At 45.2% G+C, this 25,365-nt stretch overlaps 1 protein-coding gene across 2 annotated transcripts in view; it reads right to left on the bottom strand.

Annotated features, from left to right (window-relative positions):
* The window catches only part of LOC147461364 (folylpolyglutamate synthase-like), a 42,152-nt gene extending 18,686 nt beyond the window's left edge, over window positions 1-23,466 (bottom strand). Inside the window, exon 1 of one of the 2 annotated variants that reach the window (XM_086508934.1) lies at window positions 23,156-23,466. In XM_086508934.1, the coding sequence (XP_086365060.1) occupies window positions 23,156-23,434 (279 nt within the window). In that variant the 5' untranslated portion in view covers window positions 23,435-23,466. Of the gene's footprint in view, window positions 1-22,644; window positions 22,972-23,155 lie in introns of those variants that run through there. The other variant, XM_086508935.1, reaches the window with a different exon arrangement.
* Between the last annotated feature and the right edge of the window lie 1,899 nt (window positions 23,467-25,365).

Below are 25,365 nucleotides of genomic sequence, written 5' to 3'. Positions count from 1 at the left end.
CTTTGTCTTTTATACATCAGTTTGACATCGCTTTCGCGGGAGGACGTTTTTCAGAGCACTCCAAGATTCGGAGAGCTGCCTCTTATTTTAAGGGGAATGCTCGCACTTGGTGGTCCACGCTTCTATTAAGCAAGACTGTGTCAGTTAATGGCTGAAATTTGAAAAGCTTTTTATTTCTTCTTGGTTGACGCAAGAATATGAACGAGATATACGAGCTGCTTGGAACCATCTTCGGATGACCAAGAAAGACACAATCAATGCTTATTGTGAAAGATTCTGGAACTCTTTTCTACCCGCCTCTTCATTCAAGAAGATCTCGTTCAGAGAATAGATTGAGCGGTTTACCTTGGGTCTACCTACAGAGATCCGAGATCACTGCTTGGAATAGAAGTCAGCTTCTATTCAGGAGTTGATGAGTCATGCGAAGCGGGGCTTTTCCATTCACTCTGGCAGTCTGACCTACCCCACAGATGAGGCCATGACACAACGAGCCGAAAAGACTTCTGGGAATGAAAGTAGAAAGAAAAAGATCAACCCAGAGAAAAAGGATGCACGACCCAAGCTTACTCCTGAGGAGAGAGCTCGCTTCATCAGAGAGGGGAAGTGCTTTGGATGCGGGGAACATGGACATATCTCCGCGAATTGTCCTAAAAAGGCACAGAAAGAACAGAATGATAAAGACGACGACAGATCCGAGAGTTCGAGAGCAGCTGAGGAATGTGGCAGAAAAGGCAGATAGAAAAGCAAAACTGGTACCACATGGCGTGGGACCTGCGCCGAATCTAATGAATGAAAGTACAAACTTTACCGCTTTTGGGGCAAAGTGAAGGATCAGGAAGCTCTTTTGAAGGAGCCAAGGCCAACTTCTTTTCACTTGGAATTGGCGGCTCAATTTGGAATTACGCCCGACAGACTGACGCCACATGCGGAGGTAGTTCGACTGGCACCCGGATGGGATGTTTCCATTACACCGAGCATTGGCAAACTTGTTTGCAATGACAGGGGTGTTCAGGGCACGCGAGTGACGTTCTACTCAGGATCCCTTGGTACCACAAGAACTACGCCGTGGTTGACTACCGGGCCGAGAAAGTGACTTTGATAAATGAAGAGCTTAGAGATTGTACTCGATGAACTTCAGTGTCTTACTCATTCTTTTGGGAGAGAACTGAACGATGGATAAAGGTTGAATATGTTTTGACCTGATCAAAAGAACGCCAAGTTTTTTTTTCTCTACACTCATGCCGATTGCTTTTCAGAGGGCCTGAAGATCAGACCATTGATTTGATATCTGGAAGCACGCCACCGAATCGGCCACCTTATCGTGTGAGCCGAGTACAGAATGAAAAGATTATGAACCCAGTGAAAGACCTCTTGGAAAAGGGTCTTGTCCAGCCTAGTACTTCACCGTATTGCTCTCCAGTGTTGTTGGTTTTGAAGAAAGACGGATCTTGGAGAATGTGCATCGATTATAGCGCTCTCAACAAAATCACCATCAAGAACAAATTTCCAATTCCTAGGATCGATGATATACTTGACAGGTTACAGGGATCCTCGTGCTTCAGCAGGATTGACTTGAAGAGTGGATATCATCAGATCAGGATAGCGCCAGGAGATGTCTATAAGACAACTTTTCGGACGACTTTTGGGTTATTTGAGTTTTTGGTGATGCCTTTTGGCTTAACCAATGCTCCTGCGACATTTAACCGGATGATGGACACGATTTTTCGAGAGTACAGGCTATTTGTTGGCACTTTCTTTGACGACATCATTGTTTTCTCCAAGAATGAGGCAGAACACAGAGATCATCTGCTTCAAGTCTTTCAGGCATTACGAGATCACACGTTAGTGATTAATGCAAAGAAAAGTGAATTTTTCCTACCAGAGATACACTTTTTTGGGACACATTGTGTCAACGCAGCAGGAGTGCAAATGGACCCGGCCAAGATAGAGACTATCCGTGATTGGCCCGATTTGAGGAATGTCCATGAAGTTAGAAGCTTCGTGGGACTGTGTTCGTACTACATGCGGTTCATAAGAAAGTTTGCAGAGGTTGCTTCCCCGTTGCATACCTTGACACAGAAAGGAATACCTTTTTCGTGGGGACCCACAGAGGTGACTGCCTTTCGGACATTGAAAGAGAAATTGACTACGGGACCTATTTTGACTTTGCCGGACTTGCAGAAGTCATTTGAAGTATATTGTGATGCTTGTGGTCGTAGTCTGGGTGCGGTCTTGATGCAAGAAGGCCATGTCATAGCTTACGAGAGCCGTTTGTTCTCTAGGCCGGAGATGACATCACAGATCTATCAGAAAGAGCTTTTGGCGGTTATCCATGCTCTTACTCAGTGGCGGCATTACCTACTCGGAGCGGATTTCACTGTCTTTACAGACCATCAGAGTTTGCGCTACTTCTTGTCACAGAAGCAGCTTTCGGAAAAGCAGATGCGGTAGGCGAACATCTTGTCACAGTTCCACTTCCAGATTGTCCATGTGCAGGGACAGAAGAATGTGGTGGCAGATGCTTTGTCTTGGAAACCGTTGGTTCTGGCTGTTTCCGCGATACATCATAGGAGCTTCGAGGATATGGTCGATCAGTATGCCACAGATACAGATTTTGCAGATATTTTCACACGGATACGGGATGAGGAGACAGTAGCTGGATACTCCCTTCGGGAAGCCTACTTGATGAAAAAGACTATGTTGTGCGTTACACAGCCGTTGAGGGATAAGGTTATGATTGAATGCCACTGTCCACCTTTTACAGGTCACCGCGGCATTGCTACCACCATGAAGGGGGTAGAGAGAAACTTCTTTGGGCCGAGACTCAAAAAGGATGTGGAAAAGTTTGTGCGCAGTTGCTTGGTATGCCAGAAGGTCAAGTTTGACAGGCATAAGGCACAGGGATTGTTACACCCTTTACCCATACCCACCCGCCCCTAGGAAAGTACTGAAATGGATTTCATTTTTGATCTCCCGATTACACAGAATGATCACGATGATTTTCCGATTACATGGCACGTATGAGACGATTGTCCCTGACGGAGACCCCAGATTTATGAGTTTGTTTTGGAAGGCAATTTGGGAGAACATTGGCACGCGGTTGCAGTTCTCGTCATCGTTCCACTTGCAGACTAACGGGCAATTTGAGATTGCCAATTCAGTGATTTTAGATTTATTGAAGTCTTGTATCTCGGATCAGAAGACTCACTGGGAAAAGAACTTACCTTTGGTGGAATTTGCCTACAATAACACGATACACTCTTCGACGGGGAAGACGCCATGTGAGATTGTTGAAAGTGCTGCGAAGGTTCCATCCTTCCTGAGCACGGAAGATTAGATATTTGAAGCGGATGAATATTCGCGAGATTTGGATACGGCTTTTGCCAAGGTTCGCGAGACTTTGCAGGAGTCTCAAGAACGACAGAAAAAGGCAGCGGATCGCAATCGTTGCGACTTGAAATTGAAGGAGGATGATTGGGTGCTCTTACTTTTGAGAAGGCACGCCTATGAAAGAAAAAGGGAAAGGAGAGGCTTTTTCCAAAGCTTAGTATGCGATACTACGGACCTTTCCAGATCACTGACAAGATAAATGATGTCTCCTTCCGATTGAAACTGCCAGATACTTGGAGGATTCATAATGCATTGCATGTGAGTCTCTTGAACCCTGTTAAGGGTGATGTGTCTGATGATGGGGAGCCTGATGAGCAACCCGAAGTGGAAGAAAACGAGGAGATCCTTTTTCTTGAACAGATTTTGGCACATAATGATACGAAGAAAGGTAAAGTCCGAAGGCGGTTCTTGGTTAAGTTCAAGAACTTTCCTGCATTTGATGCGAAGTGGATGGAGGAGGAGGACCTAGCAGATACTCCTCGGATTGTGAAACTTTACCTCGATGTTTTGGTTTAGCATAGTCTACTCCAAACGGAACCCAGAATTCAGCTTGGCCGGAGATCTGGTGCAGCGGGATGCACAAGAGGGGAGTCACTCCGCTCCCTTGTCAACAGATGCCTCGATTTTGATACTAAAGTCGTTGATGTCTCTTTGAGCTTCAGGGATACTGAGAGCTGACAGTATCCTGCTGGATGACTTTATGAAATGGAATTCCTGATTATGATACTGATTTGTTCTTGACTTCTTGTGAGTGCAAGAACTGATAGACAAAATGACTGCAGCATTTTGGTCTACTTGATCTCAAATAGACATGGTTGCAATAGGGGTTAGTCAGTCGGACATCGATGAGGTCTCGATTGGACCTAGATGTGATTGCTAGCTACATTGCCGATAAATCACGGTCTAAGATCAGAATGAATGTTGAATGTCATGTGATGTCCTGTGATGTCGTGTGATGTGACTGTCGATTTTGTACATGTGCTAGATGTGTGTTCCTATTACGTAGGTACTAACAGTTAGTGTCTGCTAAGACAGTTTATGGCTTTTGTCGGTTTTGCAGGCGTAATCGCGATCGATTACAATGCTGTAAAGAGGGGGGTATGTCTCAAAGTGATGACGTGGCGGACAGCAGAAACCCTAAAATTCCTGCAAACCCTAATTTTTGCCAGAAACCCTAATTTCCGAAAATCGCGGAGACAATTTTTTTTAATTTATTTTGGAAAATGATGAGCGATGCGAATTTTGCTTTTTTTTTTTAAAAAAAAGATAAAAGACTCTCTAAGAGAGAGAGAGAACTGATGCTTTTTATTTTAAAAGCTTTTGGGGCTCTACTTTTGGGCATCCCTTGTAACCTTTAAATTAGTGGTGAGGGCCTCACTTCTCAGAGCATCTGGACGCAGAGTCTGAGAGTGAAACCCTAACCGCTCTCTTGCACTTTGATGATTGATTAATACAAAAAGAAATACCGAAAGGGGCGCCAGTCTTTGGGGCCAATATCTCTAGGCACGAACTCCGCCGGGCCAGTGTAAATCTGTTGTGATCTGTGAATTGTTTTGAAGTGGTTATTTGGTGCTGTCGCGGTTCATTCTTGACTTGGAGTGTCCAAGTCTGTTACACATGAGGACTGGGAGTCTGGGTCGGGCAGCCTCCTTCGAGAGGCATATAGGTGGGGGGAGTTGTGGTGGTCGTGGTGGTGGTGGTGGTGGTGTGTGTGTGTGTGTGTTTGGGGGGGGGGGGGGGGGGGGGGGGGGGGGGGGGGGGGGTGGGGGGGTGGGGGGGGGCGCTTAGGTATTGCATTTTAGCACTAGAGGGAGACGACCTCCCTTGGGGCCCCAGGGGGCTTGCGGTTAGAGACCAGCGGGCAGCAGCCCTAGCGTTTTTGCTAGGCATGGGCAGCTTGTAGAGGGGGCAGCCCTGGTGTTCTTGGGGCAGCCCAAATCTGCGTTCTTTGGCAGCCAGCCAGTAGCAGATGGAGAGTACACGCAGCATGAGGGACAGCCAGTTAAATACGTGACAGTTCTTCCACATATGCTGTAGATGCACTCGGACTAGCAGAACTAGGTCTGGTCATCCTCAAGGCCTATCTTCTCTTTGCCAGGATGTGATCTAGATCTGCTATCCCCGTGCTTTCTTGGTTGGTTCCCAGTTGTTGCCAGGGGTCTCATGTGCAGCAGCAGATGGCAATAGAAGTTCCAGTTGTGAGTACCTCAGATCTAGCCATTCAGACATGTCAGTTCTTGCCAGACCACCCTTGGTCACTTGTATGAGCAATTGTAGCCTTTCCCACATCTCTCTCTTATTTCTCAGATGTCCCGTCTCTTTCTACCTCAATGAACTCTCTTCTCCACAACTGCCTTGTTCATGTATGTGGCATTGCAGGTGTTCTAAATCGGAGTCAAGGTGTTCTAAATCAGGTCACGACCAACTCATCTTCATTGCATCTTCCGTTGCCTACTTTGACATGGTATCAGAGCCCTAGGTGACACGACCACCTTGGATGCTTGGATTTGGCTGATCTAGTCCCGTTTTTATTTCCAGCCTTCTTCTTCAAACAAAAGTGCTTGGATAGTAGCAGGATCTTCTTCAACACTTCTAGAGCAGGTTTCTATGGCTGGGTTTTTCTTCAAGGAGATGGATTGGTAGATTTATTGTGCCTTTTGCAAATGCACGTCTTTCTTGGAATTCTCGACAGAGCTACCCATCCGGTGGATAGCAGGTTGATGATTCGGTTGTTGCACTTTTGTACCATATTGTGGATTATGGATGACAGAGGGGGCTCTCTTTCCTCCTTGAAGCAGAGGATCTTTTTTTACATGATCATTTCCATCCAGAGATGGAAGTTTTAGTTCCCACTTCAGTTGACTCTTATTCATCCAATATGCAGTAGTTCAGGCACATGTTCCAACAGATGTGTTGGAGTTGGCTTTGACAGGTAGAGGGGGATTCTCTCATCTCTAGAACCACTCCTTGTGTGATTATCCAACTACAGTGGATGAGGTTTAGAGGTGGAACATGTGATGCCATATGCTTAGCCAACAATAAACAATTCGAGGAGGTTTTGTTGGAGTGCGGACTACTCTTATCTCCATGTTCTCTCTTCACCGATGGTAGTGTGGCTTTGGTCACTCCTTTGCTATTTTGAGAGCTTGTCAATACCGATTGTGGGATAGGTTTGCAATACTTTTGGGGCGGTAATCTTTATGATCGACACCAGACTTGTCGAGACCCTATGGATGACTGCAGCATGGTGGAAGAACCTCCAAGATATCTGCCTGTAGATCTCTTGCTGCGTGCCTCTCCAGCTGTCGCTCATGGCTGGCTGCCCAGAAACGCTAGGCTGCCCCCCTCCTGCTAGTTGCCCGCCGGCCTCTAACTAGTGCCCCAGCAAGGTAGGGCGCCCCCCTCTGGGGCTGATCTCCATACCATAAGGGAGTCCCTCGTGGATCCATATACAAGTCCAGACCAAGGCTAGCGATCCAATGCCCAGCCCTCACAACCCAGCAAAAATCCCAGAGAAATGGGAAAGAAGCAGTGCAAGGGGGCCCACACGTCTCTAGGGTCCTCGGAAGCCAAGAATGGGGCTGGGGCAAAAATACCCAAGGCAAGCAAGAGCCTGTATGGCTAAGGAACAAAGCCAAAACTTTGAGCGAGACATGGCTAGAATATCCCGACATGAGAAAACTCTGGCCGGGCAAAACCAAAAAACAACCCTCACTCCATAACACCTCTCCCTGGGAGAAATTGGGACCCACTGGACGAATCTAGAGAGATGTCTGAACTCTAACACCCCCTCTGAGCTCCTGAAAAGGAGGACAGACCAAAAAGCTAGAGTGAGCAATCTGCAATTGTATAGAGAGTGTTTTGTGGACAAGGATATCTGCTACAGAACGCCGAGGTTGAATAGTACCTAGCCAGTATACCATCCAACCACTACCCCAAAAGACGTCCAAGAAGTAGCATGTTGTGCGTTGAAAGTAAATCCAACTCTATCAAGAATCTCCTCAACTCAACCAACTCACAAGTCGCACAACCAGCATCTGCAGAAGGTACTATTGCTGACCGCTCCAAGAGAATGCATCAAAACTGAGGGTAAAGGCATAAACTAATAGTATCCAGATCATTTCCCAACTCTAAAGTACTCCACCCACGAGGAAAGAGTCGGAAGCATGCACCTCCGATCATATACCACATGCCCAAATCTCCAAGATGCTACGAGAAGTCCAAAGAATGGGACAACCAAAGCTACTAAGAAATCAATTGTCCAATCAAGAAGAACCAAGAACTGCACCAACCACCATATACAATGATGAATTGCAAACCGTATCTGAAGAAACTTTATCAAAACTGAGAGTGAAAACTGCTTTTCATTTATCTGGAACACATCCCGAGAGGATATCACCCCACTCTCAAAGTGAATCCGGAACAACCATGTAGCAGAAAGGAACGCACATCAATACTAAAACTGCAACTAATATGGCAAGATCAAGGGACCTTGCACCCAAGCTTTGCAAGAGAGAACAAGGTGCTATAGAAAGGCAACAAATAAGATTGTCAATCCTCTCCGCTGCACATGGAACCACTAGACCTCAAAGGAAATAGTCTGCAGAAACTGACTCCCAAGCTGGCCCCACATTCCCCTTTCTTTATCTCCTAGGCGACCAATGTAACAGGCTTGGACACTCCAAGCGAGAAATCAATAGCAACACACGACCAGAGACTTCAAAATCATTGAACTTTAACATATATACATGTCTCTCTCTCTCTCTCTCTCTCTCTCTCTCTCTCTCTCTCTCTCTCTCTCTCTCTCTCTCTCTCTCTTCATCGGCTAGATCTTTAAGGTCTCTTGGGATAGTTTCCTACGACGTTAAAACTCTCTTCTTCTCGGGTGTGTGTGTGTGTGTGTGGGTGTGTGGGTGTGCCAATAAAAAAGAGGAAAATGGTATAACCTTTCTATCACCCAAGTGTGGTAGATTGGTTATGCCATTTCCCTCTTGAATAACAGGTCTTGAGTTCAACTCTTCGTCGGCTAGATCTTTAAGGTCTCTTGGGATAGTTTCCTACGACGTTAAAACTCTCTTCTTCTTCTTCTTCTTCTTCTCTCTCTCTCTCTCTCTCTCTCTCTCTCTCTCTCTCTCTCTCTCTCTCTCTCTCTCTCTCTCTCTCTCTATATATATATATATATATATATATATATATATATATATAGGCCCCAAAGACTGGCGCCTCTTTCGGTATTTCTTTATTTATTGATCACAACAAGGTACGACTCGTGAGGGTCCTCTACTCTCAAATTCTGCGTCCAGATGCTCTGCAGAGTGAGGCCCCAAGGGCTCTTATAAACTTCACAAGGGATGCCCAAGAGTAGAGCCTCAAAAGCAGCACCCCAAAAGCAATCAGTTCAAAAGCACTGAACCTCAAAAGCATTTGCTCTTAAAAGCTCCTCCAAAAGCGGCCAACTGTCACAAATTGATGACATGGCTATAGTAAGTGTCCCCCAACTTATGGGCACCTTGTCGACAGGGCCTAGGGACACTTGGGAATAAAATCAGTAAGACGGTCGGATTCACGCTGACTACTGTACGGACGCCCGCAAACTGCGCTGCTGAGGCATGTTGTACGGAATGCCGCAAATCGTGTTGGCTGTTTTGGGCGGGAGCTTTTGGCACTAGATGCTTTTTGAACTGAAGCTTTTCATGTAAACTGCTTTTCCAAGGCCAAGGGCCTTTAAATAAGACCCTAGGCCCTCTCTCTGGTTCATTCAGTGTTGACAAGCCGATGAGCAGAGGAGAGCCCAGGGCACCTGTACTTGCTCGATTCTTAATACAAAAAGAAATATGGAAAGGGGCGCCAATCTTTGGGGCCAATCTCTCTGGGCACGGAACTCCATTGGGCCATGTCGACTCAATTGAACTATGATTTAATCTTGTGATGTGTTTTAAGTAATTCTCTCTCGTGTCGCAACAGATTCAAGACTCGAGGTGTCCACGTTTGTTACACCAACAGTCAGCAGCACAAAATGTGGAAATCCGTACAACCTGCCATGTCAGCACCAACAGCGCAATTTACGAAAATCCATACAATGTGCCACATCAACAATTCCGTACACCTGCCACGTCAGCATGCTAGCGCAATTTTTTGAAAATTGCTTTTAGAGGCCAATCTTTTGGTATTTATGGTTTTAGGCCCCACAATCGGTGCTCTGAAGTTCGTTTAGGTTCAGTTCCAATTGTGCACTCGGCCATTCTCTTCTAGTTGGTCATACCACATCATCACTTTGTGACATTTCCTCCTCTTTAAAGAATTGTAATCGCCCTCGATTACACCTGCAAAAACAGCCAAAGGACAAAAACTTTCTTCAGTAGACACGAACTCTATGTACTCATGCACTAGACTCGACCAATCTAGCACTTCTACAAAGACATCATCCACTAATCAATCATATTTCTAAGACGGGTCTCAGATACAAATCCTAATCATTGTAACCATTTAGCAATCACATCCAGAACACACTGATCTTTTTATGGATGTCCTTGATGTACTAAATCGGGTTACTATTAGATTCATATCTTTTCATTTCACATTCAATCAAGCAAACCATGGCCATGACCATCCCCTCCAGACAGTACATCCACATTGTCACAAAATGATGACATGGCAATGTCCAATCGGACAAACCCCAAAGAAACTGACTTATAAGTTGTCCTAACTTGGGACCCCGTCTGATGGGGCCCAGGGGACCCAAGAACCCTAAAAATAAAGCAAGGACCAAGAATTGTGTAACGTGCTGACGTGGCACGGCTGTACGGATGTCTCCCGCAATTTTCGTTGGCTGTTGAAGTGGCATTGTACGGAATTCCACCATATGCGCTCGCAGCTTTTGGGGCACCAGTTTTGGACCATACGTTTTTGAAACTCAAAGCTTTTCATGTATTGCTTTTGGGGCTTTGCTTTTGGGGCATCCCTTGTAAGAATAAAAGAGCCCTTGGGGCCTCACTCTGCAGAGCATCTGGACGCAGAGTCTAAGAGCAGAGGTCCCTCGGGAGTTGTACTTTGCAATGATCAATGATAAAGAAATACCGAAAGGGGCGCCAGTCTTTGGGGCCAATGTGCCATCTCTCTCTCTCTCTCTCTCTCTCTCTCTCTCTCTCTCTCTCTCTCTCTCTCTCTCTCTCTCTCTCTCTATTAAAGTTCAATAGTTTTAAAGCTTTTGTTCGTTCTTGCTATTGATTTTCTTGCTTGGAGTGTCCAAGCCTGTTATAATGGTATCAGAGCTCGGAAAGAAGCATCCCATCAGGAAAGAAAACCTTGAAACACTACAACAGGACAATATACCCAAGGTAAAATCTGAAACATTTGTCGATGAAGTGTTATCGGTTCTCAAAGAGAATGAAAGAGCGAAAAGCCTGAAGAAGTACATCAGAATCGGGGGTCTACCAGAAGGTTCGTCAATAGGTCACAATCCTGACGAACAACTAGAAGGATACATCTTGGACGTAGACATAATCAAAGAAAGACTCGGTAAAATGGTACCTTTTGTTGACCTTGGTGACCCAACCGACATTCAAATCAAAGGGAAACAGGCCAGAGTACAATACTATCACATAGATGACAAGATCAAAGTTATGAAGCAGACCATGTCACTACAAGGCACATCAGTGTGGATCTCGGACGAATTGACACCCCTACAACTAGAGAATAGAGCCAAGGAATTGGCCAAAGTCAGAGAAGCAAGGAAACAAGGAAAATGGGCCGTCTACAGAGGAGGAAAAGCTATCATCAGAGATTTCAAGACCCCACCCCCCCTTGTAGAAGACATGAACACATCTAGTCACATTATGCACGTGGTGATCTACCATTTGTAATATCTAACTCTCATGAGTCATGAGAGCTTTGAGGATAGTTAGCACATGCACGTTTCTTTTTGGTGATACCCGAAGTGGATTGTAATCAAAGATGTATCTGCTTTGTCCTATAGGCCAGCTTTGGCCTCGACAAGGACGTTAATAGAACTCTCCCTCCCTCCCTCCCTCTCTCTCTCTCTCTCTCTCTCTCTCTCTCTCTCTCTCTCTCTCTCTCTATATATATATATATATATATATATATATATATATATATATATATATATTAGTTCAGTGGTTTTAAAGCTTTTGTTCATGTGTTGCTACTAATTTTCTTGCTTGGAGTGTCCAAGCTGTTACAGTGGTATCAGAGCTCACAAAGATTCTTCTTCTACAGAGGATCCGATCTCTTCTGCAGCGCGCACAGATTCTCCAGGAGAATATGACAAGACAATCAAGATTTTATACTCCCACCCTTCGTCCATCGCGCATCCGGCACACAGGTTCTCGCGGAAAATCTAACATAGGTAGCACCACTCAAGGGGGAGGCAAAGAAAAGTTGCGATCCCGCGCGGGAACTGAAGAAAAGAATGAAGATTCGGGTAAATTTTTGGCTTGCTAGAGCGGAGTACAAGCGTCAACTGTAGGCTGACATGTGTGTGAAAAGATTGATCAAGTACTCCAGAGACCCGAGATTTGTGAAACACCTGAAGGATTACCCAATTGATGAGGTTCACTCGAGATGGTGTGAGGCCATTGATTCTCCTCTCCGGTCAAGAGAAAGGGTGAAAGGACAGACGAGTGTAGAAAAGTGGAACATGTACCCGTAGAAAGAGCTAGACAGAACTCTTGAAAAGAAGATGAACTAGAGGACCACCAGAAGATAAGCCCGAGTTCCAAAGCAGCAAACGAGCGCGGAAGAAAAGGAAATACTAAAGCAGAATTGGTACCAAACTGTGTGGGGACCCATACTAATCAGATGGATGAAAGTACTAAACTTTGCCGCACATGGGGCAAAGTGCGAGACCAAGAAGCCCTTATCTTCTTTGAAGGAGGAGCCAAGGCCAACTTCATTTCAACCGTATTGGCAGCTCGACTTTGAGTGACGCCCAAGGAAATGGGGCCACCAACCGAGGCTGTTCTAGAGGCACCCGGACGGGATGTTTCCACTACACCTATCATTGGCAAACTACGTGTGCATTATAAGGGGTATTTAGGGCACGAGGACTATTCCATCATGCCTTTGGAAGGGTATGACATCCTCATAGGAATTCCTTTGGTTCCACAGGAACAACGCCATGGTCGATTATAGGGCAAGGAAAGCCATCTTGAAGAATGAGAAGGGCAAAGAGATTGTACTGAGGGCGAGTCCATTCCATTGGTATCAACTTTGTTTCCAAATTAATGAAATCCAGTCTTTTTGTTTACTCGATCTTCTTGAAACAACTGAATGATGATCAAAGGTCCAATATATCATACCTCGAAAAATAACAGCAAGGTTTTTTGCAAACTCACGCTGATAGTTTCTCTGAGAGCTTACCAGGCAAGTTACCTCCTTCACGTCTTGAAGATCACACAATTGATTTGATTCGCGATAGTTGTAATGTAACGTGCACATCTAACCCTATGTGTACGTGGACACGCTACTTCATGGCATGGGTTCGGTTCAGTTCAGTCAGCATAGATTAGAAAGTGTTCTGGCACTTTTGTGAGTCTGCTCGCAGACCGTGCATGTCCAAACACTTAAGAGTAGATGCATATCCTCTGGTTGCACACAGCATGACCATCAGATTTCGGTTGAAACCCATTAGGAGCATTTTTATAGTGCATAGACCTATTTTAGCTAATTTTCACTTATTATTTTTAAGTGACTTTTATTGGGAACTGGGTAGGCAATTTAGCAAGCCAAGTATATAAGAAACCCTAGCGCTAGCACTTTCTGGCAGAAGAGGCAGCAAGGACCAGACATCCAACAGGCACCTTCTCAGAAAGACCTTCCCCAACAGCACACCTAGCGGTTTTGCCAATAGCAAAAGCCTAGCATTTTTCATCGACAACAAGCCCTGGCATTTTGCACTGCAGATCAGCCCCGACGACAGCAAGACCAAGCAAAAGCCTAGCGTTTTTGCAACAGACCCCAATTCAGCCCTAGCGTTTTTGGAGCAGCACAACAGCCCAACATTTAGCAGTTCCTCGGCGATAGAACCCAGAATAGCATCAGCGCTTTCAGTTTTCAGCATCAAGACACCGCAGAACAAGTCCCAAACCTCGCAGATCTCACCTTCGCGCAACAAATCCTCGCCGCACGGTCTTATCAGCCACAGTTTGCAGATTCAGCCCGGAAAACGCAGATTTTCAGCATCTGCGTTTTCAACGTGTCGTCGTCACCTCGTCGTCATCGTCATCGTCACCGACATAGAGTCAGAATTCAGCAGATAAAGATTTGCAGATTTCAGCCATTAGCATTTTCAGATTTCAGCCCGTCTCGTCCTCGTCCTCGTCGTTGTCGACATCGTCGGCAAGTCCATTGCATTGTAGAGATTTGTGCAATCAATAGTAGACCGCTCTCGCCATAGAGAGTAGGGCCTTCGGAGCAGGGTTTGACAACATTCTCGTGTCGTATTCTTCTCTCTCTATCTCTCAGTCTCAGCACCTTCATTCACAGTGTTTATCCACTTTGTTTGTGATCACTTGCACTCTCTCACTAAAGGAACGGAAGGCTCTCCCTTCCGTAAGTAAAAGGAACCCTTGAGCACAGTTCGGAGCACTCATCTTGAGCAAAGTTCAACATTCACTTCCGTTGCACCTTACACTATGTGTGTACGTGGACAAGCTACTTCATGCCTAGGGTTCAATTCAGTTCAGTCAGCCTAGATTAGGACGTGTTCTGGCACTTTTTTAAAAATAATTTATTTTTTCCACCTCCGCGATTTTCAAAAATTAGGGTTTTTGGCATAAATTAGGGTTTCTGTTGTCGGTAGTCACATCATCACTTTCCCCCTCTTGAAAGCATTGTAATCGACCGAGATTACACCTGCAAAACCGACAAAAGCCATAAACCGTCTTAGCAGACACTGACTATTAGTACCTACGTACTAGGGACACACATCTAGCACATGTACCAAATCGACAGTCACATCACACGACATCACAGGACATCACTAGACTTCACAGGACATCACATGACATTCAGCATTCATTCGGATCTTAGACCATGATTTATCAACAATGTAGCTAGCAATCACATCTAGGTCCAAACCTCATCGATGTACAATTGATAACCCCTATTGCAACCATGTCTATTCGAGATCAATCAGATGAAAATGCTGCAGTCATTTCGTCTATCAATTCCTGCACTCAAAAGAAGTCAAGAACAAATCAGTATCATAATCAGGAATTCCATTTCATAAAGTCATCCAGCAGAATACTGTCAGCTCTCAGTATCCCTGAAGCTCAAAGAGACATCAGTGACTTTAGTATCAAAATCAAGGCATCTGTTAACAAAGGAGCGGAGTAACTCCCCTCTTGTGCATCCAACTGCACCAGATCTTCGGCCAAGCTGAATTTCTGGGTTCCGTTTGGAGTAGACTATGCTAAACCAAAACATCGAGGAAAAGTTTCACAATCCGAGGAGTATCTGCTAGATCCTCCTCCTCCATCCACTTCGCATCAAATGCAGGAAAGTTCTTGAACTTAACCAAGAACCGCCTTCGGACTTTACCTTTAGTCTTCGTATCCTTATGTGCCAAATCTGTTCAAGAACAAGGATCTCCTCGTTTTCTTTCACTTCGGGTTGCTCATCAGGCTCCCCATCATCAGGATGACTACCATTCTTTCTCCCTCTATGGCCGCCATTTTTTCTGCTTGTGTTGCTTCACGCTCGTGCTCCAAGGCGGCGCGTTGCACTTCTTGGTGTAACTTTTCCCTGTCCATCATCGTCTTGATCAAAGCCTCCATAGGATTTGGTGTAATCCTTGGCGTAGATGGGAAAGGGGGAGAGTCAGAAAAACCTCCTGGTGAGGGAAATTCTTCTTCGCCATTGCCATGCTCATCACCTCCATGCGAAGTATCCATTCTGCTTCGGGTAATGACCATACACTGAAGTCGTGGGTTCTTAAGTTCACGAGGAACTTGGATTCTTGTGGGTCTTGGGTTCTTGGGGTTCTGGAGTCTTGAGGTTCTTGAGGGTCTTCTTTAGCTTGCAATCTGTGTTAAAGAGGATCTTCTCTTTACCCGAGCTCTTCTCTTTCCCGCGGGCGCACCCCTTGGCGGCCTTGCGCTCACACCAAGGTTGCTTTTTCCCACCTCACGTCAATTGGCCGGTCGCTGAGTGCAAGGTCCGCTCTCAGAGACAAGGGGAGGCTGGACAAGCCCTTCTTTCTTGGGTTTCCTGTCACTCTTCAAAAACACGATTAGGAATCGACACGCCCAAGTGGACTTGGGCTACGTGCGACCGCAACAAGTAAAAAAAATTATGTGGTTCTTTCCTTGAGTGAAACAGAACACTGCCAAAGCTCTGATACCAATGTAAGGTGCAACGGAAGTGAATGTTGAACTTTGCTCAAGATGAGTGCTTCGAACTGTGCTCAAGGGTTCCTTTTACTTACGGAAGGGAGAGCCTTCCGTTCCTTTAGTGAGAGAGTGAAATGGACACAAGCAAAGTGATGAACACTGTGAATGAAGGTGCTGAGACTGAGAGATAGAAAGAGAAGAATACGACACCAGAAAGTTGTCAAACCCTCCTCCAAGGGAGAGCCTTCCGTTCCTTTAGTGAGAGAGTGAAATGGACACAAGCAAAGTGATGAACACTGTGAATGAAGGTGCTGAGACTGAGAGATAGAAAGAGAAGAATACGACACCAGAAAGTTGTCAAACCCTCCTCCAAGGGCCCCTCTCTCAATGGCGAGAGAAGTCTACACTATTGATTGCACAATCTGGTACAAGATGCTGATGCAATTTTAAGTGATGCTGTGTCGAGGTCGATGATGCTAAGGCTGAAAACTGAATGCTGTGAGTCGGATTCTGTTGCACCAAATTGGGGCTGTCCCGTGTACTTGATGCCTTGCTGAAAACGTTGCTTTAGGGCTGAGAAAACGCTGATGTAGATGGCCTAATCTGCTACAAGTCTTGACTGAAGAACGCTGTTGTGCTGGATACAAAAACGCTGATATGAAGGGCACCAAAACGCTAGCTTTGCTGCCTCTAAAAACGTTGAAGTCTCTATGCTGAAAAACGCCAGGTTTTGCTGCTTGAAAACGCTGCAGAAGATGGCTGAAATCGCTGATCTATATGGCTGAAAACACTGTGTAGTCATTGCTGAAAATGCTAGGTCTTCAAGGGGGTGGTTCTTGCTTGAGAAGGTGCTCCAGAGGGCTTGCTGCATTGGGTGCATGTTGCTCTCCTTCCTCTGCTACCAAAAATGCTAGTGTTAGTGTTTCCTTATATATTAACTTAGGCAATTTGCCCTACCCAGTTTCCCAATAAAAGTCACTTAATAAATAAGTGGAAAATTTGCTAAAATAGGGAAAATAGGTTTAATGCACTGGAAAATGCTCTAGATGGATTCTGATGGTAATGATGATGATCATGTTGTGTGCAACCAGAGGATATGCATCTACTCTAAGTGTTTGGACATGCACGGAACAGACTCACAAAAGTGCCAGATCACTTCCTAATCTAGGCTGACTGAACTGGATTGAACCCTTGCCATGAAGTAGCTTGTCCACGTACACATAGGGTTGGATATGTCACGTGACTGTACACATAGAGTTAGATGTGCACGTGACATCCTGTCCTTTTTGAAGTGAGGTACTAGTACCGAACTGTATGGCGTCGAGGGAGATCGCCAATAGGGTCTGGAATCCTGGAATGGACTCTTCGCCGGCCCACTCTGATGCGTAGATCATGCGATACTTGAACTTCATAAAGGTCTGCAACGCTTGCTTCTTTGGGCCGCGCCGAAAGCGACACAAAGTCATATGTGGCTCCTTCAATGCTTCAACTTCATCTATAGTCATGCGTCTACCTTCTTCAAGAATCTCCGAGGCTGAAAATTCCTGACACCACTTCCAACACAAAAACATGAACATACCCATTCCACGTAAAGTGAGTGAAAATTTCTAGTCTTCTTTAAAGACTGTGCATGCAATGTAGATGAACATATAGACGGAGTGCCAAATCATTCATCAAACACACACAAACAATGGAATCGAAACTTGTCTTTCTAATTTAAATCAATCAATTGTAGCAAATCATAATGGAAATGCCGATGCTTGATGCTCAATCCTTCTTGTGCTCTTTTTATAACTGTGTCATGACAAGGAAGAGACATGGAATGTGAATTCCTTGGGTGCAAAATTTTCATCTTTTCATGAGTAATCCGCATACATCCGTGCTCATTCATGAGTGAATCGTGTTTATCATACAATATGTCATGCCTATGAAAAGGGATCACATAAGGACGGTGACTAAAATTCAGGAAAGCATCACAAATGAAACACTCGAACAATGCGTGCTGACTTATCATTCGTACACATACTACTTCCTATGGGGATTCTTTGGACCTCGACTCGAGAGCCAAGATCGGTTCTTCGTGATTGATCGAATCTTCCTGTGGGGGTTCTGTGGACCTCGACTCGAGAGCCAAGATCGGTTCTTCATGATTGATAGAATCAGCAATGAGGTTAGCTTCACTAGAAAAAGTATCAACTACACCATCATCCTTGTGAACAATCACATCATTATCCTACAAATCACCATGCTCGTGAATAATCACATCTTGATCATGCAAATTATCATGCTTATCATTATCATGTAAATCATGTGTGTCATGCTTTGGAAAAGAAGAGACTGAGAGAGTCTCCTTCTCTTGATTCTGTTCAATCTGTGCCTGCACATTAGAAAAGAGTCGCAACAACTCTTGCATGTGTCGGTTTCTCTGTTCGGCTATCAAGCGTGCTTGCTCATGCTCACGCTCTATGGCTATCATTCTTTCTTCGTATTCACGATCTATGGTTGTCATTCTTTCTTCGGCCGCCAAGCGCACTTACTCACACTCACGTGCAACAGCTGCCTTTCTTTCTTCGCGTTCTAACTTCCTTACTTTGCGTTCTAACTTCCTGTCCATTATCATCTTGACAAAAGCCTCCATAGGAATTAGTGCAATCCTTGGCGTAGATGGGACAGGGGGACGGTCGGAAAAACCTCTTGGTAGGGAAAACTCTTCTTCGCCACTCCCATGCTCACCACCTGGATGCGAAGTATCCATTCCGCTTGGGGTGATGACCATCCACTAAAGTCTTGGGTTCTAAAGTTCACGAGGAACTTGGGTTCTTGTGGGTCTTGGTTCTTGGGTTCTTGAGGGTCTTGGTTCTTTAGGTTCTGGAGTCTTGAGGTTCTTGAGGTTCTTCTTTAGCTTGCAATCTATGTTAGAGAAGGATCTTCTCTTCACCCGAGCTCTTCTCTTTTCCGCGGGCGCACCCCTTAGCGGCCTTGCGCTCACACCAAGGTTGCTTTTTCCCACCTCACGTCGATTGGCCAACCACTAAGTGCACAGTCCTCTCTCAATGAGTGAAAAGAGAACCAAGGGAGGCTAGACAAGCCCTTCTTTCTTGGGTTTCCTGTCACTCTTCAAAAACGCGACTAGGAATCACGCCCAAGTGGACTTGGGTTACATGCGACCGCAACAAGCAAAAAAAACTTATGTGGTTCTTGTGGTTCTTTCCTTGAGTGATACAAAACACTGCCAAAGCTCTGATACCAATGTAAGGTGCAACGGAAGTGAATGTTGAACTTTGCTTAAGATGAGTGCTCCAAACTGTGCTCAAGGATTCCTTTTACTTACGGAAGGGAAAGCCTTCCGTTCCTTTACGTGAGAGAGTGCAATGGACACAAACAAAGTGGTGAACACTCTAAATGAAGGTGCATGAGACTGAGAGATAGAGAGAGATGAATATGACACCAGAGTGTTGTCAAACCCTCCTCCGAAGGCCCCACTCTCTATGGCGAGAGCGATCTACTGTTGATTGCACAAATCTCTACAATGCTTGGACTTGCCAACGATGTCGACGACAATAAGAACGGCGACGAGACGAGCTAAAACCTGAAAACGCTAAGGGATGAAATCTACAATCTTTATCTGCTGAATTCTGACTCTATGTTGGTGACAATGTCGATGTCAACGATGCAACGACAAATGCTGAAATCTGCGTTTTCCGGGCTGAAACTGTGAACTACGCTGGATCTGACCGTGCAGCGAGGATCTGTTGTGGGAAGGTGAGATCTACGAGGTTCGGGACTTGCTCTGCGGGATCTGACTACTGAAAACTGAAAACGCTAGTGCTAATTGAGGTTCTGTCGCAATGAATCTGCAAAACACCGAGTGGTCAGGCTGATCCAAAAACGATAGGCTGAATTCTGTGTTGATCTACAAAAACGCTAGGGTTTCTACTGTCTTGCTGTTGTCGGGACTAATCTGCAATCCAAAACGCTAGGGGCTGATGTAGGTGAAAAAACGCTAGCTGAGGTCTGATGCAGAAAACGCTAGGTCTCCTGATGGGGGAGTCTTGCTGAGAAGGTGTCTGTTGAACAGCTGTTCCTGCTGCCTCTTCTGCCAGAATACACTAGCACTAGGTTTTCTTATATATTGGCTTACTGAATTTGCTCTCCCCAATTCCCAACAAAAGTCACTTAAAAATAATAAGTGAAAAATGTCAAAAATAGGTCTATGCATTGTTAAAATGCTCCTGATGGGTTCTGATGGAAATCTGATGATCATGCTGTGTGCAACCAGAGGATATGCATCTACTCTAAGTGTCTGGACATGCACGGTCTGCGAATAGACTCACAAAAGTGCCAGAACGCTTCCTAATCTAGGCTGACTGAATTGAACTCTGAGCAATGAACAATCTCGCTAAATGATAAGGCTTGACTGTTTTTTTTACTAGAATGAAGTAAGAGTGCTTGCAAAATCTGTCGATGACCGTCCAAATGCCATCGTGCCCACCTTGAGTCTTGGGAAGATCAAAGATGAAATCCAAAGGCTGTAGTAGTCCATGTGCCTTATACATGTCAAACTTGACCTTTTGGCATACTAAACAACTGCGAACAAAGTTGTCCACATCCTTTTTGAGTCTCGGACAATAGAAGTAACGCTCCGCACCCTTCAAAGTGGTGTCGATGCCGCAGTGACCCGTAAAATGTGGACCATGGCACTCTGTCAAGACCTTTTTCCTCAAAAGCTGTGTAACACACAACATCGTTTTCTTCATCAAGTAGCCATCCCGCATGGAAAACCTTGGAAATGTCTCCCCATTCTATATTCGAGTAAAAATGTCCGTAAAGTCCGGATATGTGGCGTACTGGTCAACCATATCCTTGAAGCTTTTATGGTAAATTGCGAAAATAGCCAGAAATAAGGACTTTGGAGATAATGCATCTGCCACTAAATTTTTTTATGTCCCTGAACATGGACAATCTCGAAGTGAAACTGTGACAAGATGTTAGCCCATCACATATGCTTTTTCGAAAGCTGCTTCTTTGACAAGAAGTAGCGTAGACTCTGATGATCTATAAAAACTGTGAAATCGGCTCCTGAGTAAATAGTGTCGCCATTGTGTAAGAGCATGGGTCATTGCCAATAGCTCTTTCTTGTAGATCTGTGCTACTAGTTTTGGCCATGAAAACATTCTTCTTTCGTAGGCAATCACATGGCCTTCTTGCATCAAGACCGCTCCCAGACTACGGCCACAAGCATCACAATAAACTTCGAATGGCTTTTGCAAATCTGGCAAAGCCAAGATTGGTCCAGTAGTCAATTTTTCCTTAAGTGTCTGAAAAGCAATCTCCTCTGTCGGTCCCCACGTGAAGTGACTTCTTTCTTAGTCAATAAATGCAAAGGTGAAGCTATCGAATGAACCACCGATAATAAGAGCACGAGCCCAAAAAGCTTCGAACTTCATGAACGTTCTTTAGGTCGAGCCAATCGCAGATAGTCTCCATTTGGGTCGGGTCCATCTATACTCCTGCTCTTGAGACGATGTGTCTCAAGAAATGTATCTCCAATTAGAAAAACTCGCTCCTTTTGGCATTGATAACCAATATGTGCTTGCGCAATGCATGAAAGACCTGTAGCAAATGGTGTCTGCTCTGCTTCATTCTTGGAGAAAACTATAATGTCGTCATAGAAAATGCCGACAAAAGACCGATACTCTCGGAAAATTCTATCCATAATTCAATTAAAAGTTGTCGGAGCATTTGTAAATCCAAAAGGCTATCACCAAAAATTCACATAAACCAAAGCTTGTCTGAAAGGTTGTCTTGTAGACATCTCCCGGAGCGATTCTGATCAAATGATATCCGCTTTTCAAATCAATCCTACTGAAACAAGAGGATCCCTCAAGTCCATCAAGAATATCATCGATTCTTAGAATAGGGAATCTGTTCTTGATGGTGATTTTATTGAGAGCTCTGTAATCAATACACATTCTCCAAGATCCATCTTTCTTTAGTACTTAAAAAACCGGAGAACAGTAAGGTGATGTACTAGGTTGGATGAGACCCTTTCCTAGAAGTTGTTTCACTGCCATGATACATGCATGCCACAATGTTCGAGTAGCGATTTGAGAGCTTAGCATCCTCACACAGAGGAGATATTGAGCATGTGCGAGGCAGAGTTACTCGGAACATGGAACGGGAACGGGGACGGGCCTTCTCGCAGAATGGGGGAACGGGAGGGACCCGAAACGGGAACGGCACGGAACGGGAGACATACAAAACATCCAAATAATGCAATTTTTAGCTTTGGGTGATTAAAAACAAGTAGTATTAGAGTCCTTTGACTCTATTACTCACAAAAACCTTAATTTGAAGACCATTTAACATTACTATGGAAAACGTGAACGTGTGCCGTGTAGACTTGAGAGCTTGAGAGAGAGAGAGAGGGGGAGAGAAAGAGGGAGAGGGAGAGAGAGGAGAGAGAGATAGAGAGAGAGCTTGTACTATGTAGACTTCAGAGCTTGAACGAGACTAGAGCTTGAGAGTTGAGACTCGAGAGGATAGAGCTTGAGCCTTGGTCCTTGAAAGCTTGTGTGCATTGTGAAGGTAAGGGGGGGGGGGGGGGTGGCGCATTTTATAAGCCAGAGAGGCTCACAAGATAGAAAATCAAAATCTGAAAATTTGGCCGTTCTGACCCGTTTGTTCCGATATCAAATGCTTGTCTGGAACGGCCAGCCATTCTGAAACGTTCCCTAGCCAACCTTTCCAAAACGTTCTCCGGTAACTATGGTGTGAGGACCTAAGGTAATCCTCCATTTTATTAAAACTTCATGACTTGCATCATGAAGAACAAAACTTGAAACTGAGAACTCCGATGGGCTGAAGGATTGATACATTGGTTGTTCAGATTGTGATACATTACCTGGATGGGTTTCTGGGAAGTTTTCTCCATTGATGTCCACCAGTAGTATTAGAGCCAAGATGCTGGTTTGCCGAGCGTAAAAGTTGGTTGGCAGGCTGGCATGCCGGGCGCTGCAGGAAAGGATGGAGGCAAAGCAGTCGCGGGCACATCTAAGCAAAGGGCGGGGAAGTGATAGCTGGGGTAGGGGTTGCGATGCGCAGGAAGGAGGCCAATGAGCAGGGAGGCAATAGCCTGGGCAGGAGGTCACAACAAGTAGGAAGGAGGGTAGTGGGCAGGGAGGACAACACAGATGCAGACGAAAACCCAGCACAGGAGCTTTTCTCTCTCTCTCTCTCTCTCTCTCTCTCTCTCTCTCTCTCTCTCTCTCTCTCTCTCTGTGTGTGTGTGTGTGTGTGTGTGTGTGTGTGTGTGTGTGTGTTGCAATGGATCTATCAAGTTGGAACAAGCATGATATAATTACAAAAAATGCAGAATGCAGAAATGCGTGCAGTGAAAATAGATAGAAGGAAACCTCGATATACTTGAAGAGGAGACTGAAGCGCGCAACGACACGCTGAGAAGGTCCTACGCTGTCGGGGCCACGGACTAATGGTGGGGGGCGCGGCCTGGCAAGGTAGTCGTTAAGAGTTGCTATGGCATCTTGGAAGGACATGGAGTGATGTTGATGCAGCAGGCGCGCACACAGAACTCCTCTCGAAGGCGCTGCTGGTGGTCGCCTCCTACAAGCTTGCCAAGCCAAAAGACACGGCATAGCAACTTGCAAGCTGAGGCACTTCCATAGGGCTCGCATAGGCCCGTTACAGGTAATAATAGGGGGCCCGCTAAACGGAAAATGCATGTCCAGAGCCTCCGCACTATTTGGACGGGGGGGTTTTCACATGGAGTGTAAATTCGGACCGATTTGTAAATTCGGGTCCACACGTTAAGCCTCCAACCCATGACTTCCTCCGTGCGATGCATGTGCTCTAACCATCAAGTTCACATGCGTTCATTGAAATATGTGGCATTTCAATGTTACATATCTAAATGCGAGCCGATCTGTAAATTCGGACCGCATAATCTTGTAAATTCGGATCACGTGAATTTGTAAATTCGGGCCACCCAATCGCATGTACGCGCCTCACCATTCTCACCTCCACCCTTGATCCCATTTGAAGGGACCCATGCCACATAGTGCTGAAGCAGAGCCTAGAGCAGGGCCATAGGCTTTTTTGAAACGGTGCGAACATGCAAAAGGCATTTCCCTGCAGCTCCCGGAGCCGAGAGCAAGGTGGAAGCCGCATGTAGCGCTTCCTGCACATGTGAGAGAGTTTTCCTATAGTAATTTAGCCTTCAAGTCCAAAATTAGATTTTGTTGCGTTCAACTACATGCGAAATCCTACTTTCACGGATTTAGACGTTGCGGACGAATTTTCAAGCCACATTAATGAAAATTGCCACAGCGGCTAATTTTCTTCAACATGTGCGCACCCTTTGAGGGCCCTTCCAAAGTGAAGGGCTCCCAACCTTTTTAGAGAACCTTCCCATATGCCCTCTAAAATTGTCGTTGGGGAAGAGGACCCACCAATGAAGACCCGACAAGCCCATAACACCTTTGATTTCCAACCCAAATCTCCTTTCCAATCACTGCGATGCAGTAACCCAACCACAGGCAATAGACGATGTCGGAGGTGGTTTGTGGTTGTAGAGGGTGGTTGGAGGACCCTCCAGGTGTAAGACGAATCTCTTTGTGAGATGTGTGGGGCAACGTTTTCGTTGTGGTATGGTGCTGCTTCTTGCGCTTAAAGGGCCTCCCAAAACCACTGCTAGCGAGCTTATGGGGGAGCAGTCTTGCCATCAAATGTAGGGGGTCCTTCAACCAACCCCCTTGCCCTTACTTTATAGAAACGCCTTTTGGAAGGGAGATAGTAGGGTGAAGAACGTGAAGGGCTTTCTTTTATGGAACCTTCTTATTATTTGAATGACCATGACTGGACGAATCCATTCCCTCTTTCGAACGGGGCTCCTTTCCATTTTAGAAGGGCCCAACAAAGGTTCCCATTCCCCCAATGGCCTTTTTAAATGGTGTATGGAGGAAGCACTCTTACCTTTCACATGTTGTAGACTAATTTTCCTTTCCCATTGTAGGTTGGAGGACCAAAATAATGAAGAAGACTTCTTAAAGGTAAAGGCTAATAAATTTTCTTAAACGTTAAGGAAATCTCACCCCTTGTACAATTGAAAACCTTTGCTTTTGTTATACCTCAATAAAGTCTTTCTTGCTTACTTGGCTACAAATTGCTGCAATGAATATAGTCAAACCTAATGATTCAATCGTGGGACCCTAGTGTGCACTTTTCCTTCATTTTCTTTTATGATGTCAAGTACGGAGGCTTCCACATAACAACTAGTAGAAAAGACTCTTGAACTAGTTGTTGAAATAGCCACTCTACCTCTACAACCTCCTTGTGAGCACCGACCTTATCGCATCGTCGCTTCTTCATGTTGTGTGTGGGTCCAAAGTTTGTGTCATGCTAACACCTTTGTCGGCAATCTCCTTAGAGGGTGTTGGTAATCTCTTGGCCGTCGTAGACACTTGAGTAATTAAAGCTTATTGGCTGAAAATATATACAATTCATATCATGGTGTGCACAATATAAATTTAACGGCACTTTAAAAATCACTTCTACCTGAGAATGATTGATGTACTTGGGTCTTTCACCTACATCACGATTGTAGAGA

This window comes from Adiantum capillus-veneris, chromosome 3 (assembly GCF_014529385.1).
Source record: "Adiantum capillus-veneris isolate H3 chromosome 3, ASM1452938v2, whole genome shotgun sequence".
In the NCBI taxonomy this organism is placed as follows: Eukaryota; Viridiplantae; Streptophyta; class Polypodiopsida; order Polypodiales; family Pteridaceae; genus Adiantum; species Adiantum capillus-veneris.
Note: the sequence above shows the minus strand (reverse complement) of the source record. Positions and strands in the feature narration are given on the sequence as shown.